This window comes from Perca flavescens, chromosome 16 (genome assembly GCF_004354835.1).
Source record: "Perca flavescens isolate YP-PL-M2 chromosome 16, PFLA_1.0, whole genome shotgun sequence".
NCBI classification, from domain to species: Eukaryota; Metazoa; Chordata; class Actinopteri; order Perciformes; family Percidae; genus Perca; species Perca flavescens.
Genome location: NC_041346.1, coordinates 9,240,408 through 9,253,359, shown reverse-complemented (window position 1 = coordinate 9,253,359; position 12,952 = coordinate 9,240,408). Strand labels below are relative to the sequence as shown.

The 12,952-nt window shown below is 40.3% G+C and overlaps 2 protein-coding genes across 5 annotated transcripts in view; one reads left to right on the top strand and one right to left on the bottom strand.

Moving 5' to 3' along the window:
- The window catches only part of tsc1b (TSC complex subunit 1b), a 36,674-nt gene extending 33,188 nt beyond the window's left edge, over positions 1–3,486 (bottom strand). Inside the window, exon 1 of one of the 3 annotated variants that reach the window (XM_028600824.1) lies at positions 3,362–3,486. The gene's annotated coding sequence lies outside the window, so the exon portion shown is untranslated. Of the gene's footprint in view, positions 1–2,571; positions 2,885–3,361 lie in introns of those variants that run through there. The other 2 variants (XM_028600826.1, XM_028600825.1) reach the window with 2 other exon arrangements.
- Positions 3,487–6,922: 3,436 nt separating this feature from the next.
- Positions 6,923–12,699, top strand: gfi1b (growth factor independent 1B transcription repressor). 2 transcript variants are annotated; one of them, XM_028602142.1, is made up of 7 exons: positions 6,923–7,210; positions 7,623–7,723; positions 8,137–8,316; positions 8,961–9,190; positions 9,369–9,506; positions 10,130–10,295; positions 12,147–12,699. In XM_028602142.1, exons 2-7 carry the CDS (start codon positions 7,630–7,632, stop codon positions 12,323–12,325), a joined length of 987 nt encoding a protein of 328 aa, XP_028457943.1. In that variant the 5' UTR covers positions 6,923–7,210; positions 7,623–7,629; the 3' UTR covers positions 12,326–12,699. The 2 variants fall into 2 exon arrangements, with proteins under 2 accessions (XP_028457943.1, XP_028457944.1); XM_028602143.1 differs by lacking the exon at positions 12,147–12,699 and adding an exon at positions 10,749–10,833.
- The last annotated feature ends 253 nt before the right edge of the window (positions 12,700–12,952 follow it).

Sequence of the window (12,952 nt, the reverse complement as noted above, 5' to 3'; positions counted from 1 at the left end):
GTCTCATATCACGATATCTATCTATCTATCTTAAAGTAACTGACAGTGATGAGGATACAGATCAATAATTCAGTTGATTCAGAGACAATAGCAAATGTTAACTTTCGTCGGTCATGTAAATGGCCAGGCAGACCCAAGAGTAGAAGTATTCATTCATATTTTTTAGCTGCACGACTGATTAAAAAATTGCAGCACAGGCCTGACAAATATGCAAAAGGATTTATTCAAAAATATCTATAAAAATCAGTTGATCTCTTACTAGGCTGACATGACAAGTCAACGTAGAAGAGAAGAATTCCACAACACTAGAAAAACTAAACTATTAACAGTCACCCGAATGCATCAGTGCTGATGAACAAAACAAGCAGTATGAAGACATTTAGGCTGTGGGAGGCTTGTGGTTAACTTCATTAATGGAAAGAAAAAAAAAAAAAAAAATTACACAGACCCTCACTCATCCCAACAGGCGGCTAGAGCTGCTTTACCGAGCCCAGGACTCTTCATTTAGATCAGGAGGTATCCAGCTTATGTTAGACTACGTCTTGTTTTGGTTAAGTTCTTGTAAGGCTGCTTCTGTGTGTTGGGACATTAAAATGCTGATGCACGGAGACGCTTCCAATATTTTGTTAAATAAAATAAGGGTTTTGTAGAAAAACGTGTGCTTATTCATCAAACAGAGGTATTGAAAAAAGTATTGTTCTTGATAACAGTACAGAGAGAAAAAAAAATAAAAAAACTAGTATTGCACTATAATTTGTAGGGACCTTGAGGACAGTGGGTTCATGGTACCGGTATTTTTTTTTTATTTTATTTTTTTTTTAAGAAATTGCTTAGGTTTACTTCTAAATTTGAAAATTATATTAATAACATTGGTAATGTTAGTTTTATTTTACTGTCCATATACTCAGTAGGCCTATTAGTTATATTTTACTACTTTCAGGTAGGGCTGGGCAATATATCGATATTATATCGATATCGTGATATGAGACTAGATATCGTCTTAGATTTTGGATGTCGTAATATTGTGATATGACATAAGCGTTGTCTTCTACTGGTTTTAAAGGCTGCATTACAGTAAACTGAACTTAGACTGTTCTATGATTTGCCTTTTTCCCCACTTAGACATTATGTCCACATTACTGATGATTATTTATCTAAAATCTAAGTGTGAAGATATTTTGTTAAAGCACCAATTGTCAACCCTAGAATATCACCGCAATATCGATAGAGGTATTTGGTCAAAATATCGCGATTTCTGATTTTCTCCCTATAGCCCAGCCTAGCAATGGGGACAGTGAGTCCAGTATAATGTGACCGAGGGACTCACTAGTTTTTAAACTGTGACACTAGTGAACCGTTTTGTCTCCACGGTGAAAGGAGAAACTGATTGACAATGACTGACTGAAATAAACAGGATAGTAATGATTAACATAATAGGGCAGAGATCTTCAACAGGGGGTCCTCAGAGTCACTGGAGGGGGGGGCCTCCAAATTACTGTCAATTTTTGAAAGTTTTATTCAAAAATTAAAATGTCTAAACATAATTCCCACGTATAATTAACAAATTATAAATCTCCACTGATGATAGCCTTACTGAGCTATAGGTAATCACTAAGATAGCCATACAGTTCATCCTAAATATTCACTGCCACATGATTTATTAAATCATGCCAACACTTAATATTTAAATAGCTTAGTATTCTATTCACTAAAAAAAAGGTATATGTTAAGGCTTCAGGCCACCCTACACGTTATTGTAGCCCTAGTTTAATATGCAACTTCATTTTATACAATTTATGTAGTAGGGGGGTCCCTGCTACGTCTCTCTCAGTTAAGGGGTCCTTGGTATAAAAAACGTAAAAGACACCTATAATAGGGGAAAATTGTGCATGCAAGTGCGTTTGCAGCCAAAATATATTTAAAAAAAAAGACAAATAAAGAAGTATGATGCAAAAAAGCTGCAAGAGATATTTTGACTGTGATGCATAAAGAGGTATCAAATATGCAAATAAAAAAAAAAAAAAAAAACAGGCCATGATGATAATGTGATCGTGACATGCACAATGCGAGCAGAACAGAGCCTGGCCGAGCCCGGAACGGAACGGACCGGCTGAGGCTGAAAAGCAGCAGTGCTGCTTCTGCTGCTGCTGTATGTGGACTGGCCACTGGCTGCTGCCTGTCGTAAACAACTCGCAGAGAACAATGGGCAGGGTTGGGTTTACTTTATCCGATTATTACAAAAATATGCAAGCATCTTTCCTCTGGCAAAGCGATAACCCCTTCCCACGCATGACAGAAAACGCAGATATAGCCACGGATACATGTCTAAAGCATCAACATATGCCAAATCCATCACCGGCTCTTTCCCAAAAACAAGTCAGTCCCAACGCCAAGAGCTAACGTTAGCTGGCAGCAGCGACCCACACTCGCTCGGGGATTCATCTTGCCTGTCAGTCGCGTTCAGTCGGCGGAGAAGCAAGCCGAACACCTCGTTGGCCGTAAAACAAGTCACATTCGTTAAGATTCGCTGTATGAAAAACACACGAGACGTTAATAACCGGAGCTGTTTACCTGTTAGAGTAGCAGCACTCCACAGGGCGCCGCCATCTTGAACACCTCACAGCCCATCCCACCGATGTCAGCCTCCGCTGTCGGGCTGCGTGCAAACTAATCCCACAAGTTAGCGCCCCCGCAATTCGCAATTACAACTTTTACAACTCGCTGACCCGAACAACAACTGGACTAAATGTGTTAAATTGCATCTGATAACTCAGACCGTAGTCATTTCATGTGCACACCGGCACATTATTCGCCCTGTTGCAAAGCTAAGATTGTTTTTCTCATCTCCCCATTGGTGGAAGGATGAAGGTGTAATGCGGTTTCGCGTGACCCACATGTGAAAAGCGCACGCGCAAATTAGATTTTTATTTTCTCCCAGGTAGTGTTTTTAAAAAAAACAAAAAAAAAAAAAAACGTCATTAATTGGTAGTGGGGAGATCTATATGGAAGCCCATGAACAGCAGAAAAAAAAAGAATGGATGAAAAATTAGAAATAGCTAAATGTCTGTGTATGTATGCATATATGTTTGAATTTATGTATGTATGTATGTATGTATGTATGTATGTTTGAATTTATGTGTGTGTTTGTATAATTTTAAAGTCAAAATAATTGAAAAGTAAGTCAAAATGCTATTTTTATATTTTAAAGTCAGGATGATGAGATAGTAATTCAAAATGTTTAACTTAACATATGTAATAATTTGCCAATAGTAAAAATGCTAACTTATTATGTCCTAATTTGACTAACACGTAATAATTATGACATAATTTCACATAAAAGTCCAAATTATGACTTACTTACTTACTACAGTGGGGTCTGGGACTTCCTAGGGGTCTAGGCGTGGTTTCCAGGGGGTCCCCAGCAGAAAAGGGAATAATTTATTGTCACTAATGAAGCTCAGCCTAAATTCTTAAAGGAAGACTTCATATACCCTTTCCATCACTCATAATGATCAGCTGTTTCATGGTACGTCATTTGTCAGTGGTAATCAGATCCAGCTGTGTCGTTAATTAAACCTATCAGGGTCGGCCAATTGTCACGAGCCTATCACAGCATGACCTCCTGCTTTAAATCTGCTCTCTCTTCCGCGGTTGGCAGTTGTCATTTCAGGAAATAGAGTTTGTCCCGCCTCCTCCCCTTCTGCCACCGGTGGTCACGCCCTCGGACTTGGGTATCGTCTGCGCTTGGCTGTCGATGGTTCCTCTGCTCATTCACCACCACCAGCGTCTGGACTCCATCGGAGGATATGTTTGGGTTTCCTTAAACCCTTTAGGACATTTGGTTTCGATGGAGTCCAATCTCCAGAGACTTGTATATTTACATGTTTGTCTGTACAATAAATATGTTCATAATTGCAAGGAAGTCTCTCCTGATTGAATTAATTCCATGCAAAGTAACAGTAATAGAATCAGGTCTTGATATTAGCTTTTTTTTGCTCATTAGCCACTGTGGCTAGTGTTTTTTTTAGTGGGTCTCCGCGGCTTGCTGGTCTGTTGTGCTGTACAGGCCACCATACTCTGGCCGTGGGCTGCCGCTGCACACTGGGTCGCAGCTGTGTTCCTGTCTAGAGTGCGGATCGGGCCGCATTTTTCTGTCCGAGCCCGGCCCGCGTCCGACAGAGCAGTAACCGAACCCAGCCCGAGCCCAACAGGCATTAAGATATTTATGTCCGAGCCCGACACAGTTAAAATCTAATTTTTGTCTTATACTAATGACACATGTACGTTTGTTTGTGTGGAAAGCTTTTATTAAGCAACTGTAGGAAGTGGCAACAAGCGCACATTAACACAGGCGCGCACCTACATAATAGTTTTTTTTAAATTTAAAATGTTCGCTGCCTTATCGCACTGATGTGAGCGAGCCCGACCCAAACCCGAACATCATTTCTAAATATCTGTCCGAACCCAGCCCGGCCCGGCGGGTACCGTCGGGTCTCGATGGGCTCGGTCCGGGTATCCATCCTCTATTCCTGTCGGGTGGTGGCAAAGGGGCACCTCCAGCCACCAGTGCTACAATATAAAGGCATGCCATGCGCCAAAGTGGCTAGTGAGAGTGACTGTGTTACCCGCCACTGCCGAAATGTACCCACATTTGGCGGGTTGGCGGGTACTAATGTCAAGCCCTGGATAGAATGTATGACTTTTGGTCACGGAGACAGAGTGCATCGAGTCATACCACGCCCACTGCAGGGGAAAACAATCAACACCACAATATGGGTTATTTGCTATGTTGATAGGGCATCCCATCACACACTTTTTAGGCATTTTCTGTTGTTTGCTAGCAGACGGAATTGATGAGGAGGCACCTTCACACAATACAAGTCAAAGAAGAGCGGAGAGTTGTTTTACCCTCCGGTGGGGGTGGGACTTAAATGGCTTCTTCTACACTTTCTGTAATAAAACATCCAAAAGCATATGCGGGACCCTAGGACTAAATCAGGCTGCAAAAATCAAATGGGGATCCGTAGTCTAATTTGTGTCAGTTTAGGGGTCATTGACGTGAAAAGGTTTGGGAACCACTGTCTCAGAATTTTTACTTACCATGAATATTTTTATGTTTGGCAATCCATGACATCTTATCTATTTGTAGCTTTTCCTGGCAGAAATGGGCTTCCATACCCTCAATACTACTTTGTAATATTAAAGCTGAACAAATTAAAAAAAGTAAGTTTCTTTTACATTCGGATTACATTCAACATTATATGATATCATAAAATGTGACGTTGCATCATTGTCACTGACAAAAGTCCCTGTCTCTTTCTATGATAATTAGTCTTATTCGGCTGCTGTCATACAGCGTAAAATGAACAGAAAAGTTACTTTATTGTCATTTCATGAGTGCCAGAACAACTAAATGTAGCATCAACCCGCCACAACAAATAACAACACATACATAGCCTACATAAACTTGAATGAACGATACAAGGACATGTGCATGGTGGAGTATGCAGTAAAGTGAACCTAACCATGACATATGTTCAGTGTACAATGGGTTCCTCTCAAAACGTGATTCCATAAAAATGAAAGTGAGTTATTCTTAACATTAATTCAAGTTGGCTTCACATCCATGCTCTTTTACAGCAACACTTACCACTGTAAAAATAGATTCAAGAAGAACACATAGAATCACAAACAAGAGCAAATTAATAAACAAGCCTCAATAAGACTTAAACATGCTCCATTTAAACATCCTTTGGCCAGCGGGTAGGCTGCTGTGCTGTGCTCCGTGTGTGTGTGTGTGTGTGTGTGTGTGTGTGTGTGTGTGTGTGTGTGTGTGTGTGTGTGTGTTTATTATGAACTTGCCCCTCTGACAAACCTTTTTTTTTAAATGATTTTCAATACAAATAGCATGCACAACATAGTAAGATAAATACACACATTGCATGACATGATTTAAAAGGCTGCTCAGTTTAATATTGTGGAGAAATAAAGCCTAGTCACAGAACTGATTCAGAGATTGTTTTAAGGGTAAAATGAATCAAATGAAAAATCTCAAGACCCCCCAACACTTATTCGTGTTATGATGTAGCCTAAGCTACACACGCCGTCCACAAGATGTCGCACTTGCACTTCTTCCCCATGTTCTTCCCTAGCTCATAAAGCCTCTCATCCTCCTCTTAATGGTTCTCGATTCTTCGACTCGATGCTCTTCAACATCATTTATTAAGATGTCAGTATTTTCTGAAAACCGTTTTTTTCCCCCAATATTAGGCTCTTTTATTTATTTTTTTAAATACGTGTATATATTTCTTTCATTTCAACCTATCTTGTCATTCTGTGCGTGCGTGACTAAAGAAGTCTGAATATCGATATGCTTTAATAAATAAAGAAAGAGTCAACAGTGTTAATCTCCCGGACTGGTTTGGTGTGTGTATCTTTGGAGGTGATACAGACTCGTATGATCTTTAGCTCATTAAAACCTTGTGCACAACACAGTCATACACGCATGCATTATCCGACTAAATCCTGTAATTCAAACATTGGGAGGTGGAAATGGTCTGATTTCTTTTTTTTTTTTTTGGTTGGAAATTCTTCCTTCCTTTAAAAAAATAAATAAAATCAAAATAAAATAAGTTGATGTTAAATTGATATGTGTTTTTTTTTTTATTATTATTATTATTATTATTATTATTATTTCTTTTTAAGATCAGCGCAATATGTAATTGAATGCAAACAATATTCTTATTATTATTATATCCTTCATTTAAAGCACTGAAACGCTCTGCTTGAAGAGAATATGTAGTAACTTTTTGACCATGTAGGCTAGGCCTATTCCACCACCCCCCCTCGGAGCACTGGGTGTTCTGTGTTAACTGTTCCAGGGACAGCAAAAGGCCCCGTGTGTTTTTACGCAAATTTCCACCTGCAGGTTGGCCATTTCATTGGTTGAAAGCACAGTCAGATTCTCCAGCGAAATTATCTGATTGAAAATCAGCGAGGGGAGAAAAAGAGAGAGCAACAAGTGTGATGGTTTTAGGCTGCTTTGCTTTTGTGACTTTTAAGGAAAGGATTTTACTCCGCAGAGCCGCTTCACACCAGGACATTATTACTATTATTATTATTGTTATTATTATTGTTATTAGTAGTAGTAGTAGCCTATTATTGGGGCCTACTGCACGTTTCATTTCGACGGGGACCTGTTGAGTTAACGGTGAGTAACTATATCTTCTGAAGGTAAAACAACTTTTAAACCCATATAGAGGGAAAGTTTGGACGACTTGTAACACCTTTTCACAAATAATAGAACCATTTCAACCGCAACGTTTCTCAAATGTGCAAATTAAACGTTACATGTCTGTATAGGCCTGTTAACCAATTAGAAAGAAATAATCATTTATATTAGCCTACTAGGCTATTTGTAGCCTATTATTATTAGCGCGTGAGTTTAATATGTGGATACGATTATTACCTAATACATTAAATAAGCCTATAACAAAGTAACCCGCCTGCAACTAAAGACAAAAAAGATGTAGCCTAAAACCTTTATTTCAAAATGCGTTTTAAGCGTAATTGTGTCACTTACTCACTTTATTTATTTTTTTTATTTTTTTGGGGGGGTGTAGGATCAATATGCCCCGGTCATTTCTGGTGAAAAACAAAAGGTGCACGTCCTATAATGTTCACCGATCATATGAAGACGAGCCGAAGGCCCCCACAAGTACAGGTAAGACTCGCATTAAAGATGACATTATCCGTGTGTGTGTGTGTGTGTGTGTGTGTGTGTGTGTGTGTGTGTGTTTGTGAGTGTGAAGCTATGGTTGGAACAATTCAATTAGTACTGGCTACTTTTACAGCCTTATGTCATTATTAGCAGCTGCTGCGTTTGAAACAATTTTAAGAAGGGTGTGCATTAACCATACAGGCCTATATGCTTTTAATGAACTGATATATCATCACTCTCCAGTTCAACATGTCAAGGCTAAGCACTGAATAGATGTTTCTTATTCAAACAAAATGTCCTCCAATAGTAACAACAGGGTTTTGTTGTTATAGAATATTTGCTTGCTATTTAATCAAACAGAGACATGTCTTTTCGCTTGAATCAGTCACACCTTTTTATTTGTTGTGGATTTGCAGAAGACCCACTAGAGGTCCAGAGCACGGACTCTGAAGACAGGCCTCGGTCGGAGGGGCAGTCTTCCCCTGTGGACCACTGCTCTTTCGAAAAGGACGAGGCAGAGCTTGAATGTCCCTTACCTGCTCACCCAGAGCCAACCCGACCCCCCATGGCTCCCACGCAGCCATACTACCTAAATGGTAAGCTGCCAGTGCATTTATCGCCATCTTTTTTTGCTTCCTCTGCAGCAGGGGTCTTCAACGTTTTTTCGGCCAAGGACCCCTTAGCTGAATAAGAGACGGAGTAGGGACCCCCCTGCTATTGTGCATATGTTGTATAGAATTATGTTGCATGTTAAACTAAGCCGGATGGAGGAAAATAAATGGATATTGATATATTATTTAAACATCATTTGCTTTTATTTATATGTTGGATTCATATTATTGTATATTTTCAGACAGGAAACTTGAAAAGTAACATTTTAAACATAATTTGGTGGCCACTTAAGGCTGTTTTATGCTTCTGCGTCGAACGCAGCACTTCCAAAAAAATTGTTACTTTGCGTTGAGGCTACGCAGAACGCGAGGACTGTGATTGGTCAGATTCCTCCGGAAACCACACACCCCTTAGCGTTCTGGCGGTGAAATGCACCGCGATGCAAAGAAAACGCATTTCAACCCCGACGCAGAACTCCGAAAGGGTCACGACGCTGTAGGAGTTGACGCAGAAGCATAAAACAGCCTTTACTCTAAGGACCCTCTGTTGAATATCGCTGCTCTACAGTATAACTTGCAGTCAGATAGTTGACTCTTTTGTGTGTGTGTGTGTACGTGTGCACCCTCAGAGCCTCACATGGCCGGATTCCCTCCCTACTACAAGCCGCCGTACGCCTGGGAGCCGGTGCCTTCCTCCTACAAGCTCCGTCAGATGAGTTTTAGCCCCACAGTGCTGCAGCACGCCAGCAATCTGTACGGCAGTCACATCAGCCGCAGCCCGCAGCCTCCGCAGCCTCTGGACTGCAGCACGCACTACTCCCCCACCTCCAACACCTACCACTGTATCACCTGCGAGAAGGTACGCACCACATGTTAGCCTCCCATATGTATACTGCACAAACATAGAAAGGTTAAAGTATCGGGAGATTCAATCGAATTTCGGTTTGCGAAGCATCTCATCGAGCCGCGTCATCAAGGCAAAATGGAAATGGAAATTGCACTGTATCCGGTGGAAACATCTCCATTAACTGTTTTAGGTGTTCTCAACGCCCCACGGGCTGGAGGTTCACGTCAGGAGGTCGCACAGTGGAACCAGACCTTTTGGCTGCAGCATCTGCAGGAAGACCTTCGGCCACGCAGTCAGTCTGGAGCAACACATGAATGTCCACTTGCAGGTATATCGCTGACTCCAAGACGCTGCACATTATAAAACATGATAAGCTCCTTCCATTTAATGGGCTGCTCCAGAATAGATCAGTAAATAAGCTCCTACGTGTCCCATAATGCTAGTGTTTTGATCAGACTCTTCTTGTCTGGTAAATGTCCACATCTTTCAATTCTGACGCCTCGAGTTTGTGACACAGGCTCTACGTTAAAAATCTGATAAGCTGATATGACCCTGGTGACATCACTATGACATCATCAGGTTTATTTTCTATATCTATAGACCCCTTACAGTGAAATGTTATATAATGTATAATAATATATAATGTTATATATTTCAATGTTTTTTCAATAAAGATTTTGAAAAGAAAGTGCCCATTATAGCACATTATACGTCTGTTTTCTGAGCAGTACTCCTCACGAGGAGTAAAATAGATGGCCTGTCCCTTTAAAAATACAAATTACCCTGCCGGCTTAAAAATGGTTATTGTAGCCTGCTCTATTCTGAGAGGGAAAGTGGAAATGATTTTTTTCATCTGTTGTTTTCAAGGCCAAAAATGAAGCTTGAAGCGCAGACTTTTCTCATTTGCTCATTTGTGGATGATTGATGATTTCTACTTTTGCCTTTGACCAGGAAAAGAGCTTTGAGTGCAAGATGTGTGGCAAATCATTCAAGCGCTCCTCCACTCTCTCCACGCACCTGCTCATCCACTCGGACACAAGGCCTTACCCCTGCCAGTACTGCGGCAAGAGGTTCCACCAGAAGTCTGACATGAAGAAACACACGTACATTCACACCGGTAAGTCACAGTACGTAGATTGTTTCACAGCAGGCGGCCGTATATGAAACTGTCCACGGCTCCTCTTGCTGTAATCTGCTTTCCAGGTGCAGCATGTGGGAATTGTTAGCAGGAGTAATATAACTACTGATAAATCAGAAAATGAAATTAAACAAATGGCGTGATGATTTGCCTATCTGGTTTTCCTGCTTCATGCAGAGCTCTGTAAAAGGGACTCTATGCCGTCGCCATTTGTTGCAAATAAATGTTTGACAAATCTGAACAATGGCTTGATTCTTCACCCATATGTGTTAATGCAAACCTTATCTTTTGGGGAAAAACACGCAGGCACCATTTACAATACGGATGACAAACCTGATTTTCCCGAAGCAATTGGAAACAAACTGCAACTTGTTTACACAAATCATTTCTAAATGATTTTCTCACTGCTTGATTTCTCTGTGTTTTATTTAGTGGTGGAAGAAGTATTCAGATCCTTTAGGGACCGTTTGGTATTTATGGAATGGACAACCGCCGGAAAATAGGGGAGTGTCATGTCTTTTTATTCTTTGTTGATGGGAGGGTCATCCAATTTGTTTTAGTCTAGGGGGGAGGGTCACCCAACTTTTGTATGATGAGAACAGCAACATTTCAAAGTGGCTTGTTTGGTGCATATTTATCCATGTAGCTCTCTCAGTCTCGGCCCCTATCGCCAGCAGATGGGTCCCTCCCTGTTCAGTCAGCCAGACAATTTGAGCTGTAGCTTTAGAGCTGAATAAATGCCGCTTTCGTGTTGTAACTAAATGCCGCTATCGTGTTGTAACTAAGACATCTGCTGAAAAAAATAATTGTATTCATTAGCATGATTGCCGTACTGTCTAATTCAAAAACATCCAAAACACCGTACGACAACAATATCCTTTCATTCCCGGTGATTATTTGTGAAATTGTGCAAACGACAGCCTTTTCAAGGCATTTGAGAAGGAAGGAGTGGTCGCATGCAAGCTCCCAAATTGACGCTCGTCTGAGAAATGGAGTTTTGGATAATGTTCAGCTTCGGCAGCTTTATCTATGCTAATATATGCAAGTGACGAGTCCATAGCAACCAGTGTTGAAGTCCTTATTACCCAGCATGCTTTGTTGAATGGTCTCAATGTTTTATTGTTTTATTTCATGTGAATACTAGTTTACTAGATGAGTAACTTAGTATTTGAAGTAATACATTTTTGCCAAGCGCAAACAAGTACAGGAGGCATCAATAAATTGTTGGGGAGGGTCATGCCTTTTTCCTAATCATCTTGGAGGGTCATCCAAAATGTATTGCTGGTGAAGGGAGGGTCAGGTCTATTTTGACTAAAGATCCCAAAACTCCTCTGGTGGCCCCTGAAATAAACAACGAACAGTCCCTTAGTAAAAGTACTAATACCACACTGTAAAAATACTGTAAAAAGTATTTAAGTATCATCAGGAAGATGTACTTAAAGTATTAAAAGTAAAAGTACTCGATGCAGAAAACTCCTCCCATTTTAGAGACTGGAAACGATCCAAACTGTTCTGTCATCAACTAAGTGTTTAATCTGCTAATCATTTCAGCTGGACTTGTGGGCAGTTATATTGTTGGGTAGTTTAATTTAAATTTGTATGAACTACGTGTACAAAAATCCTAATTTGTAAAGTGACTAGTAAACTAAAGCTGTCAGATGAATGTAGTGGCGTGAGAAGTGCACTATTTCTCTCTGAAATGTAGCGAAGTAGAAGTAGAAAGTGACCCTAAAAGAGAAGCCTCAAGTAAAGTACCTTGAATTTGTACTTAAGTACAGTACTTGAGTAAATGTACTTAGTTACATCATATCTCTGTGTTTTATTTTGTAGGTGAAAAGCCCCACAAGTGCCAAGTGTGTGGTAAAGCGTTCAGCCAAAGCTCCAACCTGATCACCCACAGCAGGAAACACACGGGCTTCAAACCGTTTGGATGCGACATTTGCTCCAAGGGCTTCCAGCGTAAAGTGGATCTCCGCAGGCACCACGAGACCCAGCACGGCATGAAGTGAAGAGGAAGCCAGACCAGAGCCTGTGTTAATGTGTATAATACATTTCTATTCAAACAATAAGCTGATATGGAATTCGGATTGAAGGCTATTTAACTATAGCAAAGTGTCGTCAGTATAACGAAGAAATTAATTCAATTGTATTAGTTAATATATTGGAAGTGATCTTTCAAAAGTTGTGTTTATATGTGGATGAATGGGAGACGTGCTGTTGTCATTTAGAATCAATGTACTTATGCTTTTGGCTTTTGATAACAAAAGCAGCAAGAACGTTATTTTTTGGTTTCATATAATTTATTTAAAGTGTGCTTGAGCATGGCATTGTACATTATGTCGACTGGGATCTGTGTGTGAGTTGATAAATGCTTTAAATTGAAATAAAGGGTGAAAAGTAGGAACATCTTTGGTCGTTCTTTTAAAATAAAGACGTGCTAAGTGTAACATTACAAAATCCGTTGCACCTTAAAGGCAAAACACATGCACACCTGTGTGTCTAAGATGAGCACTGTAAACATGCTTTTACTGCCTGTTTGCTTCTTTCTGTGTGTTTTTCTAAGTCGCTTTCCAGTCAGAGCAGGATGTAGAATAACTATGTGACTGTGGCCTCAGGTTAAAATCTCTTACGGGCCC